At 37.6% G+C, this 15,233-nt stretch overlaps 2 protein-coding genes across 3 annotated transcripts; both read left to right on the top strand.

Annotated features, from left to right (window-relative positions):
• Nucleotides 1–323: 323 nt before the first annotated feature.
• Nucleotides 324–3,097, top strand: pithd1 (PITH (C-terminal proteasome-interacting domain of thioredoxin-like) domain containing 1). The gene is made up of 6 exons (XM_066675141.1): nucleotides 324–761; nucleotides 1,366–1,409; nucleotides 1,527–1,604; nucleotides 1,691–1,795; nucleotides 1,887–1,995; nucleotides 2,707–3,097. The coding sequence occupies exons 1-6, from the start codon at nucleotides 570–572 to the stop codon at nucleotides 2,806–2,808; spliced, it is 630 nt and encodes a 209-aa protein (XP_066531238.1). The 5' UTR covers nucleotides 324–569; the 3' UTR covers nucleotides 2,809–3,097.
• A 694-nt stretch (nucleotides 3,098–3,791) lies between these two features.
• Nucleotides 3,792–13,275, top strand: lypla2 (lysophospholipase 2). Of its 2 annotated transcripts, none has more exons than XM_066674788.1 (10): nucleotides 3,792–3,913; nucleotides 5,461–5,555; nucleotides 5,899–5,930; nucleotides 6,691–6,756; nucleotides 7,213–7,260; nucleotides 7,389–7,459; nucleotides 9,142–9,215; nucleotides 9,381–9,482; nucleotides 9,789–9,965; nucleotides 11,510–13,275. In XM_066674788.1, exons 2-10 carry the CDS (start codon nucleotides 5,478–5,480, stop codon nucleotides 11,558–11,560), a joined length of 699 nt encoding a protein of 232 aa, XP_066530885.1. In that variant the 5' UTR covers nucleotides 3,792–3,913; nucleotides 5,461–5,477; the 3' UTR covers nucleotides 11,561–13,275. The 2 variants fall into 2 exon arrangements, with proteins under 2 accessions (XP_066530885.1, XP_066530884.1); XM_066674787.1 differs by having other exon boundaries at nucleotides 3,886–4,022.
• Nucleotides 13,276–15,233: the final 1,958 nt, after the last annotated feature.

Here is a 15,233-nt window from a genome sequence, read left to right as displayed (position 1 = left end):
TCGACATCCTGCTAAAATCACGCGAGGTAATAAACTTTTAACAGCAAGATTGTTCCAGCTGAGTACATGGCGCGCTACTTATGTGCAAGGAATCACTAAATATTAGGATACTTTAGGAAATCATTAGCTAAATCTCAAATTCAAATGTCTCATTAATACAGTGCGCCATGTAAATAATGCATCCGAATTAGAAATACCTTTGTATTCTGTTGTGGGACTTCTTGTCGTACATTAAATGCACTGCCACTACTTACGCAGAACACTATGTAGGGAACATAGTCCATTTGAGATGGAGCCATAATTACGCATAAATTAAGGGACTGAAAACACTGGTCGCTATTGGTTGGTCTGGATTCACACAGTGTCCAATCCGAAGCGCGGATTCTCCATGTTTCGGTGTTCTTCGGGTGGTCTGCGTCATGTTGGTGTGGTGAAGTTTGGTTTGTTGTGTTGTTGTGTATGATTTGAACTCCCTCGTGAACCGTCTCTGTTAGTGGTGGTGGTGGTAAATTTGTTGGATCTAGTAAAATTCTGAGTTTAGTTGATCAGTCTCGAGAAGAACACATGCCATGTCTGGACACGGACACGGACACGGACACGGCGGGTGTTGTGAGGAGGATCACGAGCCCGCGGAACGGGGCCTGGAGTACGGACTGTACAGACGCATCGACACGGAGAAGCTGCAGTGTCTGAACGAGAGCAGAGATGGAGACGGTAAACTCGTGTTTAAACCCTGGGATCAACGCACAGACCGGGAAAAGGTACTCGAGTTCATGTGTCCAGGTCCCGCTGTGGATTCACTGCACTGGCGAGTTTGGGGAGGGTTAACAAGCTATCAGACTTAATCAAATGTGCACATTTCAACTATTGAAATAATTATCATTTTAGTTAAATAACCTCAGCCCAAAGATGAGGAACGTCCATCAGTGCTTTTTCTATTGCACAGGCTTGACTTTGGGCTTAGGTTGTCTCACTAACTGAGAGGTCCTGCGTTGTGGAACAAACAGAGGAGTAACATTATCAACATGGTCAAATTCCAAGCGTCATCTAAAGGGATATAAAATGTCCAGGGCCGCACAGCTGTTTTTTTTTTATCCCTCTAAATAACATTGAATAAACAGACGTCTAGCTTACATGTAGTGTAATTTTCCCGACAGGGATTCAACTCAGTGCAGGTCTAAGATAATGACATCCATCTATCTGTCTGTAACTGCTTATTCACTTCAGGGTTACTGCAGGTCCAGAGCCTCCCTATAATCACGGTGCTTAAGGTGCAACCCCTCCTTTGACATGACCCAATGCAACAGTTAAACAGATGAATTCACTGTATTTGCTGTAATAAACATTACTGTATTATTTTTTCAGTTTGTGGAGAGTGATGCAGATGAAGAGCTTCTGTTCAACATACCGTAAGACAGCAACATTTCTCTGTATAATATATGTACTGCGCTAACATGGTTCAACTCCACTACATCATGTCTTAGCTTTCTTTTATTAATGTTGTTGTTTCTTGGTCTCTTTGCCAGGTTCACTGGAAGTGTGAAGTTGAAAGGGATAATCATTTCTGGGGAAGATGATTGGACTCACCCAGCTGAAATGCGACTGTAAGCATATTTTAATGAAATGTCCTGCCTTGTAGGGAATTGATACTGCATATGGTGTGTATTTTGATCTGTCTTTTAATGTGCAGGTACAAGAATATACCACAGATGTCTTTTGATGATACAAGCAAAGAGCCAGATCAAGCGTTTCGTCTGAACAGGGACTCTTTAGCTGAACTTGAGTATCCAACTAAGTAAGTGTTTTGAACCGAACACTAAACGGTTCTGTATACATAATATCAATTATAACAAACGTGAGTCTAATGTGTTTTACATTTTTTCCAGGATTGCTCGCTTTTCCAATGTACAGCACTTATCTATTCATATTTCTCGTAATTTTGGGGCTGACTCAACTCGTGTTTACTACATTGGTCTACGGGGAGAGTACACTGAGGTGAGGAATGAGAAATGCGGGACGTTTTAAGGATGGCATCAGTTCAGCTTGTGGTAGCTTTTGGGTTGTTTTATCCAAGAAAATATTAAAAAAGCAAATATGTTGTAAACTGCTAATTCTAGAGTTCAAATTATTAACTGGATTGAGTGTTTCTACAATATACTCAAAAGTTTCACTCTTAAACAATTTCCCTTTCTGATGTGAAATAGATATTCATTTATTTTTTTAATTAAGTTATTTATTTTTTGATTTAGCAGAGTCCTCTTTGTGGAATGTGGACACATTCTCGTGCTTATTTCATTGGGTGGCGTGGTGGTGTGGTAGTGTGACTGTCACCCAGTTTATGAAATCTGTGGTAGTGGGTTTGTGCCCCACTTTGTGTCTGTGAGCGGTTTAGTATGTTATTTTTGTGTCTGTGAGTGTGTGTATATATATGTATAATGTCAGCATACACACAGTTACACATATCAACGCTTTGGAATATTTGATCCGCCCACCAGCATGTGTTTTTAAGTTGTGGGAAAATCCTGAAGCATCTGGAGGAAACCCACACTGATATGAAGAGAAAAATGCAAAACTTCTCACACAAGGTGACATGACGAGGGGCTCCAACTCACAACCCCATGTGCTGTGTGACAGTGACATTACTTGTGCCACCATGCTGTCCATCTGCTAATCCATTCTATTTTTCTGTCCACTTTCCTCTCACAGGCTTACAGACACGAGGTGACAATCTGTAATTATGAGGCTGCAGCAAATCCAGCAGATCATAAAGTGGAAGCCATTACTCCACAGACACAGTTCATATCATGATGAATAGGGTTATTTTGGGGGAAAATATGTCTTGAGACACATTTCAGAAGGAATCTCGATTGTTCATGTAGAGTTGTTCAAATGAAACTTTGTGTGCCAATAAATATTCAGAGGTTAACACGTTTATTCTCTCCTTGAATTAAAGCGTCTTTGTAATTTTGACAACATTCAGTTATGATGGGAAAACAAAACTATTGATTTGACTTAAAGATGGTTTAAAAGAATGAAACCCTTACAATTTCCTGCAATTAAATATGGAACATTTTAAATAAAAATAAATAGCAATGGAAGAGTGTGTGTCCGTTTATTTATGTATGTATTTTAGTGATGATTTATGAAATAACTCTTACTTGTGTTTCTAATATTTTTTTTACCTGTATAATATTTTGAAATTATATTTTAAGCCATCTTGGGACTTTGTTAATTTAAACATTCTGTATTTGAGTGCGGCAAATATTTGTCATTGTTTCCTTACTGACTAGGTTTTCTTGTTTTTAATAGCTGAGTTAATTTGGATATTTAATTTATTTGCCATCTTCATTTGTAATCTGCAATTGCTTCAAATTTTTAAGGTTTACAGTGGGTCTGGAGCCTACCTGGAGTCACTAGGCACTAAGCAGGGAAACATTCTGTACAGGGTACAGGTCCATTGCTGAGCATTACACCCTTTTCCAGTCGTTCACAGACCTGTGGACAGTTTAGCATAGCCAGTACTGCCAATAGTTGTTTTTGGGTTGTGGGGGGAAACCAGTGACAGTGATCTAAACAAAACCACAAAGACAGTGATTTAAAGTGAACATGGAACACTAAATGTATTTAAATGTAACGCAATATGTATTTATAGTGTTACTAAATAGACTTTTCTATATTTTGGCACATAAATCTGATAATGCATGCAAAGATAGTAAAGCTATTGAACTTTACATTTCAGTCTTGCTGTCTGTAACATCATGTTGTGTGTAAGCTTTTATGAAACGTATTTTTTGTACGGCTTTTTAATTTGTGTTTGCTTTTTGAAGGGTGGGCTCCGGCTGTGACGTCACGCTGCCCGCCCCTCTCCGGCAGAAAGCAGCGGAAGTTCCGTTGTGACCTGCGAGAGCGAGCGGTGAGTGAGTGAAATTTAAAGCTTTGGGCCAGTGTTTTGGAGTGAACAGTTTAATCCGTCAGAAACAGCAATTACTTGGCGGTTCTGTGGAGCGGTTTCCGTACTGAATGTGAGTTGGGGTTGTTGCTGAGAGGAGGTTAGAGTAGGCCCCGAGGTAACGTTAGCTCATCGCTTAATGCAGCGGTGGTTAAAGAGGGAGCGGGCTTTAGCCGCACGAAAACCGACAAACTAGGGCCTCCCACAGGAGAGCGAGACAGTGCAACAGAGCGGGATTAACAACGTCGTTCAGTGAGATGAAGAAGCGCTTCGAGATCTGAGTCAGTCCCCGGCTTTGATAATGTCTCATCCTGAATGGCACTAGCCGGCTAAAACCGAGCTAAGCGGCTCTTCTCTCCTCCCTCCCCCTCCATTGTTTTCCTTGTCCGCCCCCTCTTCCTCTCAGTTTGAATACCAGTTAGCAAATGAAAAGTAGGCTCAGAGCACAGAAGACAGACGGTCAGTTCAGCTTTAATAACAGCAGCCGGTCCCCTGAAGCGCTGGTGAGAGACAGTAGTGTGTAAGCTAGTGTTCGGGGATGTGTCTCTGTACTGAGGAGACTAGTGAAGTCGCGGTGGTGTTGGCGCATGCTCTCTGCGAACCACACGGCAACGACGTTAAGCTGGATACATACTGTCCTTTCAAATATTCCACTGTTCGAGGCAGCCATTAACCCGCGCCCCCTCAGTCCTGCTTGTCTTGTTGTTTTATTGTTCTCCTGCCCTATTGGGCAGCTCTGTGGCCTGTCTTTCACTTTCACTGATGACTAACTCGTTGGCTGTTTCAGAGTCACTGTGGGACAGGTGTTTTGATGAAAGCTCGGCCGTTGTGCACCACGTTATTGTTTTGGCTGTCATCTCTGTTAACACTAGTGAGGACACGCAGAGCCTCTACCCTGTTGAGTTATTTGGAAGTCAAGTGGAAGCTCGTTTTCACACTGGTCATGTTTGTGCTACTGTCTTCAGAAGTTGTAGTTTAATTCAGATTCAATGTAGGAATGTCATGCTTCCCCGTCATTTCTAGCTCGTTAAGCGAATCCCGAGTTCAAGGAAATGCAACTCTCGTGATTCTTATTTCAGCCATTAAAGAACAGACCCAGGCTTTTTATTGGTAGAATTCAGACACTCATATTTCACTAATGGAAACAAAACATGGCTTTCACTGCTTGTGCTGGCTTAAACCACCAGAACGGCCAGTCTATAAACCAACCCGTGTTAATGATGGCTTTACATGCACCACGAGACCCACTTCTTCTTGTGAAATTAATAGATCACTTACAGGGTTTATACATTAGCGTTTACCTATTAGCACTTTACAAAGTCTTGTATGTTGGATAAGCTACTTTGAATCATAATGGCAACATAAATTACACAGGGAACTGACCTATTAGTCTTGGTTAATGAATACCAGATCTGCTGAGTGAGTGGAACTGCAGGTAGGTTATATGCATGTTCCGGTTGGTGATGTTGTACTGGACAGATTGTAACACTATTCTATTGCTCTGGTGACAGCATCCCCCTTACAGTGTATGTGTGGCAACAACATGTCTGTGCCGCTGCTCGCCGAGGCTGTGACGGTATCTGGAACGGAGAAAGAGACTGCTGCGGTGAGAGACAGAAAAAAAACACACTGTTCTTTTTGCTACTGAACAAAATATACCTCTCAAATGATAAAACTGGTGAAAAGTATTTTGTCACATTGCAGTGGGGTAGTTAAATATTTATTGTTGTATTTGTCCTGTCGTTCTGAATTATTTGCTGCAAAATTGCTTCAGATAATTATTTGTTCATGCCTCTGTGTCTGTGGATGTAGAACAAGATTGTCATTTTCTTATCAGCACCTATCAGTACAAGTTCTATACTTGTGCCAGCCTGGCAAGAAAATGTTGAAGGTATTTTTGATATTACAGAATCTAAAAATAAACAGTTTACTTTGCTTTTCTTGTATAGGTCATCTTCCTTCATGGTTTGGGTGACACAGGGTAAGTTCTGAATACCTTGTGTTGCTTAAGTGTACAAATGGGGTTTACTGCCCCTTTAATCAGGTGTAGTATTGGTTTAATGTACTTCTAAAAATGTATTAATTAGTACTGATTAATAGGGCTGAGTATTTAAATTCAGTACTTTTGTGGTACAGGAGTGACACACTTCAATTCTGCCATTTATGAAAACTTTCATTTTTCTGAATTTCATGTTTTCCAGAATTTAAATAGGTGATTGGTTATGTTAGGTTATATATTATATATAGAGCATATAAAAGCATATATCAGTATACTTTTTGTGAACATGCATTTTTTCACAACAAAATTTGGGCATGAGTTTTTGTACCATATATTTTAAGGTGTTTTTAATATCAGAAGGACGTTTTTTAAAAATAATTGTAAAAAGTTTGTAATGTCAGTAAAGAATCAGTATTCATGATTTTGGTATCCACAATTTGAGATTTAGAAATATATCTCAGAAGTATAGAAAAATATATTAAAATGTATTCAATTTACTTGTTATATCTTAAACTACTTTCTGATTAAACCTTACTCCTGTTTTCTGTTCCAAATATGTAAACAGTAATGGTGTGTGATTCTTATTTCTTCTTTTACTTAAAATCACTAACAGTGGAATCCTATTCTTCAAGCTATTGCATAGCATGTAAAATTTACACTGGCACATTTGTCCCTTTTGTGCAAATCTGTAAATTTTGTGTCCCATTACCTTTCACATAAATTCATCTGCTTCTTTTTTCAGACATGGTTGGGCTGATGCCATGACATCTATTAGGCTGCCATATGTCAAGTACATCTGTCCACATGCGTAAGTATCTGAATTATACATAATAGAAGTAACAGAATTATTTGAATAAGATAATGCGTACATAAAGTTGTTCCAAAAAGGTATTATGCATATAGATATGACATAGAAAATCTTTTGTTTTTTAAAACTCCAATGCATGCTCATCCTAAGTTAATTGTTTAAAACTGTTAAGAAGTTAAGAAAAAAATGTATTTGTTTCCAAGAAAATTCTTAGTGCATTATGCCTTAGATGGTGTAAGCTCTATTGTTAGTAGAAATCAGCAGCGAACAATATTTTATTTGTCAGGGTGTGTTAGATTAAGTGCTATAGATGAATAACAGTGATTTAACACGCATGTTTGAAGGATAAAATGTGCTTTATGTTTATTTGACGTTTGTTCCAATTTTATTTTTGTCATGTTATCATTGATTTTATTAATGATTAATGATTGATTGTTGATTGACATATGCCTACAGACCAAGAATCCCTGTAACACTCAATATGAAGATGACCATGCCCTCATGGTAAGAAATCTCAAAGTTTTAATTTATATATATTTAATTTTTCTCTCAAGATTTTAGAATAATATTTACTTATAAAGTACATTACTGTACTTAAATGTTAGTAGTGAAAGTAATTCATTTTCTTTTAGGTTTGACTTAATGGGTCTCAGCCCAGATTCTCCTGAGGATGAGGCAGGAATTAAGAGAGCGGCAGAGAATGGTAAGCCAAACGTTTCTAAGTTTAATATCACATTCAAAATTAAAAATCCCTGTCATTACATTGCAGACTTTGAGCACTGCAACAGACTTAAACTGTTTTGAATATTACATGGCAAAGTATCTCCGGGTGCACCAGTTTCCTCCCACAGTCCAAAAACACACATTGGTAGGTGGATTGGCGACTCAAAAGTGTCCGTAGATGTGAGTGTGTGTGTGTGTGTTGCCCCGTGAAGGACTGGCACCCCCTCCAGGGTGTATTCCTGCCTTGCGCCCAATGATTCCAGGTAGGCTCTGGACCCACCGCGACCCTGAACTGGATAAGCGCTTACAGATAATGAATGAATGGCAAAGTATCGGGACACTTGTTTATCTAAACTTTCTTCACACATTAAGGCTATTAATATGTTATTTATGCCATTTTGTTATATTAACAAGCCACTTCTAGGTGCAAAGAGGGCTTAATGGTAGATACTGGAATATTTCTGTAAGAATTTGATAGGTGCATGCTAATTCAGGGGCTGCATCCTTCGAAGGACATGTTGTACTCTATGATGGATTTCCTGTTTGGCTGTTGTTCCTGTTCTTAACGTCACTTAATGCCACTCCTGTTCACTCCTGCGTGCTCTTGTGCCCTTAAAGGCTGAGCAAGAAATTTAAAATGAATTATTTTTCTATATTTATTGGTAATTGTAACACAAAATACACATACATAATCTTTTAAATAAAGTGATAATTTGAGTCAGTGATCATGGAAAAGGCTACATAAGAAACCAAGATAGCTTTCTGAGTTGAACAGAGGTCAACAGCACTCTCCTATAAACATTAATTTTTTTTTTCAGAAATAATAACTAATGTGTTCTGCTTGAGTGTACATACCTCAGACCAGTGTTGTTTAACACCACAGGAGATAAGCGAGAGATAAAAGGGATCATTCATAAATAAACACTACATTTCCCTCGCAGTTAATAAACTTCTCCTTCCTCTCCTCCTCTACTGATGCCTCCATATTCTGAAATCCCCACGGCAAGCAATGAATCCTGGGATATTACAGCTGGTGAAGGACAGTCCTGTTGCGTCCTTCAATTCTCAGCAATAGGACCCATTTGTGGGCTGCATATGAAGCAGCCTCCGAAATGGGACAGCCTAGTCACGTCGCTGTGATGTAATTGGCCTACAAAGGCATCCTTCGAAGGATGCAGCTCCTGAATTGAGATGCACTTAATGGCATTCAGCAACATGAACATTAGTGCGGTCAGATACTAATGTTAAATGGTAAGTTTGGCATCATAATCAGTCTAGTGACCACAGCTCTACTGCTACGAAGCACAGTGTTTGGGGCTTTTTAGCTCAACAGCCCACAATTGGCGTTTAGTATAAACTTAAGTTTATGTATAGAGCTGCTTAGAGCATTTAATTTGTATAAACATATTATACAAGCTATGGTGAACACCTGAATGTTTGATTACACTATAAATGTAGTTGAATTCTCAAATTATAAGGGATATATGAGACATGGGAATATATATATATATTTCCTTATTTTTAACGACTCAATATTTGCATTAAGTAAAAATACACTATCTGAATTAGCTTCTTATAAAATATCATTATGGAATTAAGCATATTGGATTATGGATATAAGCAGAATTTTGTCAGAGCACTCATATTTTGCATTTTCTGCAGTCAAGGCCATTATTGACCATGAGACGAAAAATGGGATACCAGCTAATCGCGTCCTCCTTGGTGGATTTTCTCAGGTGAGCTGTTGATACCCATTAAGTATTTGTCTGCCATTAAATATTAAAAATGTACATTGTGACTTTCAGTCTAGTGTGGACATTTACCTACATCGCAAGACCATATTGCGTATGCTTTTCTCATTATTATATAACAGACATTTGTTTTTTGTGTTTAATTTCCAGGGTGGAGCTCTTTCCCTCTACACTGCTCTTACCAGTCAGCAGCAGCTAGCAGGTGTTGTCGCTTTAAGCTGTTGGTTACCCCTTCACAAGACCTTCCCACAGGTGTGGTATTTGGGTGTCTCTGTGTACTTGTGTCTGTGTCTTTGTGTGTTTCTCTTAACCTGTTAATCATGATGAATCTGATGAGATTAAAAATGAGTGGACAGAAACTGATGAGAGCTTTGCTGCCAGTTGCCTAATTCTTAATTTAATGGGTAGTCAAAATTACCTATGCAAAATCTTGTTTGAGGACTAAGCAGATATCATATGTTTGACCTGATATTTGTGATATTGTTAAGTCTAATTTTCACTTGAGTAAATGTACCTTTGTATATGACCAAGTGATCTGTTATCCTGCTGCTCCACCAGGCTGCAAATAGCAGTGCAAACAAGGATATTAACATTCTGCAGTGTCATGGAGAGATGGACCCTATGATTCCAGTACAGTTTGGGGCCATGACAGCTGAAAAGCTTAAGACCATAGTGAACCCACAGAAAGTCACCTTCCGCACCTACCCAGGCCTCATGCACAGCTCCTGCCCTCAGGTAAGTCTCTTCAGGTTGTTCAAAATACCTTTCCCTTTAAACAGCTTACCTCAATTGATAGAAGATTCAGGGATGGGCGGTATCTGCATTTTTTCATACCATCTTAAAATATTAACACGATATACAGAAGTGAGGTTGAGCCTCATGCGTGAAGGGTTTTCGTATGCTATGCAGCTTCAGCTTAGCACAGCCCGGCAATGCACACCGAGAAATGTGTTGATGACAAAAGAACAAATTTCAGCCGCTAGAGGAAGTTTCAAAAATATGCAAAACAAGTTGGGTTCTACACTGTTTAGAAGCATAGAAGGCCAGTTAACAACCACTTGTGGTTTAGCACAGCAGATGATTTTCCAGTGAACTGAGGCTCAAAACACACTCCCTATGACTCTTTAATGCACATGAATGAACTTTTTGGCCTTGTTTACCCACCAAAAACACATAAATAGAGCCTTCATTTTGAGATGCCCTTCACATTTTTAAATATAGCGGTAAACGTTATTACCATTATACCTCCCAACACTAATGACAACATTTCATATTATTATATTTCAAGTGCTGTCACTATGCACAATTCTGAGACACATTACACATTAAATAATGTTGATATACAGTACTGTGCAAAAGTTTTAGGCACCGGAGAGTAAGCTTTAAAAAGCTATTTATCTGAGCAGTAAGTGTTTATTTACTAAAAACAAACAAACAAATAATGCTCAACATTAGAATGAAACCAAATAACATTATTCCAGTGAGTGTGATATTGTGTGTGAGAATGTGTTGGTTTAACTTTTTCTTTGTAGCAGTCCGTATTATTTGAGGTTATCATCCAATATCTAGTTTTACTGGTTAATGAATAATGATTTTAAATGTGTGCTGTTGATTTAACAAATTCATGCAATCAAGAAGAATCTGAGCAAAACATTGTTCTTCAAACTCACTCACACCTACTACTTTATGGGAAAAAAAATCTTATATTTATTTTTTACATCATGTTTTGTATTTACTGTGATTTATATATATATAATTTTTATACAAGCACCACGCTTATTGAGAAGGCATTAGTTTAAATATATATAATTATCTAAGGTTCCTAACTTCTGCACAGTGCTATATGTGAGCTGGGGTAGCCAGACCATTGTACTTACTTTTTTGGAGCTTTCTAATATTCTAACATTGTTTTTACAAGTCCCACTTTCCTTTTTACAATTTATTTAACTCCAATAATAAGCAAGATGTTTCATCTTTTTTTATAATCCCCCTCATGGATAAAATCTAATTCTGTCTTTGCTCAGTATTATAGATAATCAGTTTATTTCTTTTTGAAACACTAACTCCAGGAGTCCTCTTTATAAAGCTTTTTTTTCCTTTGTCTGTTACTGTTTTAACCTGTGTATGGTGACACTATTTTTTTCTCTTTATCATTTAAAGTCAGTATATTTTTAATTAAAGACTAAATATTTTTGTTGCTGACATTCTGTAGTAGACTAATCTATATGTTATATATAATCTAACTGGTGTTGATGATCTATGTCTGACATTTTTTGCAGGAGATGTCTGCTGTGAAGGAATTCATTGAGAAACAGTTGCCCCGAATCTGACCTCACTGTGACCCTTAGACACCGACCTCTCACCTCTTACTTGCCATTCTCCCACAGGAAACAGCCATGAACATCTACCACTCACACAAAAACACACATGCACTCGCACATTCATGCACAGAGGCATGAGCATCTATCTGTACATACTGTGAAGATGCAACGCATTCGTACATTGGTGTCTCATGCCTTTGTAAGTTTCTACTCATCATGGACATGGTCATTTGAGATTCTGTGGCATTGTACATTACGCAGTGTTCAATGCTCAACACACAACCAGTTTTACCCAGCAACATTTGGGAGAATTACTGATTTTTCATAAGTTCCCAATAACTTTAAAATCTTAACATTTGTAGATTTTCTTTTTTCTAAGCTTCATCTTCTGCTCTCTTTCTCCCAGCCTTTCTTTATGAGAGGCATTATGTTCATCACTCTGCTACACTGCTCATTAGCACACAGCAAAAAACTTCCCAGTGTTGCAGTGCAGCTCTAACAGACCTATGGTGCTGGAGGTCCATCAGAGCTTGTATCTGGTGCCGTCTGGAGTGACTCATGCCACACTGCTCTGCATGCTGCTCTTACAGTCCATTTTTGCAGGAAAAGGAAGGGGGAGTGCCATGCTGCCTCCAGGCATGGGTGCTCCTGCTTACAATGAAATATTTTGTTTTGGAATAGATACAACTGAAATGAAAGCTAACTACACTGTTGAAATAAATCAAATAAATGAACGTTTTTTCCACTATGCTTTTTTCTTTAAAATCAGTTGTCTTTAATGTTATATACAAGGAAACTCATTTAAGTAGGAAAGCTGCTTACAGTTGTGCCATATTTATTAAGACTTAAGTATATTAAAGGAAAACTAGGTAGTGTTTTTACATTAAGGATACAGCTTCAGAATTGCTGTGATGCCCCACTTACCTGTAAAAGGGAAAACAGAGATTCTGTCATTGCTACTTTGGGCTCAGCACTGCAGAAACTGAATTTTTGAGGAGTGTAAAAAGTGCTATAAAAATTAAATACACTCTGCATCTGTAGGTGGGAGCCCAGAAGCAAAACGATCAAATCTTACCTAGTGTTCTTTACCTATAGTTGGTTTACAGATGCAGTAACTCGTAGCATTTTAAGATTGTTAAATCATTTTATACCATATCTATTAAAAAGTAAATGTCCAGCTGAATTTTAGAATATTGTAAATCGGTCAAAAAAGTTTCAATTTTGCATATAGTTAGTATGCATCACTCCAGGCGGCACCAACTGAAAAATCAATGTACGGGAATATCTCAAACTTAGCCACTACATTTCTTCTTTTTCACAATTGTTAAGTCAATGCATTAGAGCCACAGTCAGGGATTTCCATAGAAAACTCAAATGTTTTGGTGTCTGTGATTCTTCTGTATTATTGATGGTTTACCGTTCATATATCTTTATGAACTAAGGCAGCATTAATCAACATGTATTTAGAGATCTCTAATTGTGGCTTAAGTGGTGTTTTTAATTCTTCTTTAGAGGGTTGGAGGGTGTCCAGTTTGATTAGTTTTATATTTTGCATAATCTCATTACTGCATTTTAAAATGGTGAAAGGTCTGGGTTACAGGGTTAAAGAGCATCGCTACTGCAATGTACAATACATGTTTTTTGCGCCTTTAAAACAAAAACTACTAGGAACAATGACTAAGTATATGAATTGGAAAAGGAAGGACTTGGTTTGTCTGAGTCAAGGTCAATTGTTATGTACTTTTGACTATTTACAACAATTTAAATTTAAAATGAACTAGTCAAGAGGTTGCCGACTGCAAAGTCATGAATGTTACTTATTTACGCTTTCCTTATAGATGCTTCTCACTGCATTATCTCAGTATTACTTTATTGTATGACCTTTTCTCCTGAGGTCCTGTCCTTTGGCTACAGCTAACCTGCTGGCATATCTACCCCTGCACCTGTTTTTCATGTTTAATTAATATTAGTTAACTTAATTGGTTAGTTGAAGGCATGTATGTAACATGTCTCAAGGCTTGAATGTTGTGTGAATTCGGGGTGTGTCGGCCTCAGGCTGTGGCTGGTGAGCAGAAACCGATTAAAACTCTGGGTGTAACAGTGAACTTTACCAAGTTTGTGTCCTCCTGAGTTGTATTTTGTCATTGGTTGATGTTTTATCATTAGTGCTCTTTTTCAAAATGATTGTGTTCTGTCAACTTTGTCTGTTTATTTGATTGAGTGTGCTGAGGGACAGTTAGTTTTTCAATATTTTCCCAAGACACCAATATGTGGAATAAATGATGCAAATCGCAGCAAAACAATGGTCATGCACGGTTATTTCCCCTTCTGTTTCTAGTGAATGCAACTTATTTACTGTACTGTCAGTGAACAGAAATTAATAATACTTATTATAAAAAACACTCAAATTATTTACATTCCACAGTGTTTGGTTACATTCCACGAATTTGGTTCCAGAAAGAACCTTTTTTTTTTTTTTAAAGAGATGTGTATGTGCGAAGAAACTTTGAATTGTTAAAGAATTCATCTGTTGAACTTAAGGTTCTTTTTTTTTTTAAGCTACATTACTTCTAAAGAAGGAGAGGTGAATATTTTAAGCTTTCATTGTAGAACTGTGTACATTTAAAGAACACAATTCCTGGAAATAAAATTGGGCATATGAAAATAAATATAAAAATCTTCAGTTGAAATAGTACGTGGTACAGTTATGTTCACTAACTAAAGGGAACCTTGGGGGTACCACACCAATGACAGGTTTTCTGAGTAAATATCTTAAGTACACCACACTTGCAATTCCTCCAAGTTGCATGTTGACTGACAAGAAATTCTTTGTAATGACAAAATGTGTAGAAGGAAATGCCTTATATTTTTCCTTAGGAGAACTAGTCAGTTCTGGTTGTCTATTAGAATAAGTGGAGAAATAAAAACCAGTTCACAGCAGTTATCAGTTCACATTCGGTAGAATCAACATACAATAACTTCCCAGGAAATAAATCCTCAGTTGAAAATTCTTGGTAATGTACATCAAATTAGAAGATGGAGGAAATAGAAAAGCATGTGCTTTATATAGCCGCTGATAATAATGCCAAAGGATAGATCAAGTTTTGTGACAAAACCTGGGCCTAAGCAGAGAAAGCTTCCTGAAACATGTCACATGGCTTTGTTTGAGGTCAAGTGGTAGTTCCTATAGTTTTCTTTCCTGTATTCAACTGTGACACAAGGCATCATCATGAAACATTAACTATTAACTTAATCTTTTTAAAGTTCTTTGAGACTGAGGCCTTTATGCTGATGGTAACAAATTTAAGTGAGCTGTGCTTGTGTTTTGAAAAACATTAGACATTTGATAATTTAATACTACATCACTAATACCAATATGTTAAAGTTGATGGGATTATTTTGACAACTTTATACGTAATGAAAATTGTATTTAATATTCATCATCTCACCATCTTCTTTAAATACAGTGATAACGTTTTCTGTGAGTGATTCTAATTTTAGGCGAGGAAGACAAGGCTCTTTTAGCTCTACCAACTGAACACTAAACTTTCTAGACAATTTGCAGCCTCTCATAGCCCAAAACCTCATCTTTTGTTAGGCACCCTATAGACTTCCTTCTAACTTTTAAAAGCCAAACCTCCATGTGCGTCTTTCTCCACTATCCATTTTGGTTCTCCTCCAT

This window comes from Hoplias malabaricus, chromosome 6 (genome assembly GCF_029633855.1).
Source record: "Hoplias malabaricus isolate fHopMal1 chromosome 6, fHopMal1.hap1, whole genome shotgun sequence".
Taxonomy (NCBI): Eukaryota; Metazoa; Chordata; class Actinopteri; order Characiformes; family Erythrinidae; genus Hoplias; species Hoplias malabaricus.
The sequence above is the reverse complement of the archived record's forward strand: the minus strand, read 5'-3'. Positions and strand labels throughout refer to the sequence as shown.

Bases quoted from the DNA above. Each gene is read 5' to 3' on its own strand.
- pithd1 (XM_066675141.1), top strand. From the start codon at position 570: ATGTCTGGACACGGACACGGACACGGACACGGCGGGTGTTGTGAGGAG. The intron at 762-1,365 runs GTACTCGAGTTC...TTATTTTTTCAG, and splicing joins AACGCACAGACCGGGAAAAG to TTTGTGGAGAGTGATGCAGA. The intron at 1,410-1,526 runs GTAAGACAGCAA...TCTCTTTGCCAG, and splicing joins GAGCTTCTGTTCAACATACC to GTTCACTGGAAGTGTGAAGT.
- lypla2 (XM_066674788.1), top strand. From the start codon at position 5,478: ATGTGTGGCAACAACATGTCTGTGCCGCTGCTCGCCGAGGCTGTGACG. The intron at 5,931-6,690 runs GTAAGTTCTGAA...TTCTTTTTTCAG, and splicing joins CATGGTTTGGGTGACACAGG to ACATGGTTGGGCTGATGCCA. The intron at 9,966-11,509 runs GTAAGTCTCTTC...CATTTTTTGCAG, and splicing joins TGCACAGCTCCTGCCCTCAG to GAGATGTCTGCTGTGAAGGA.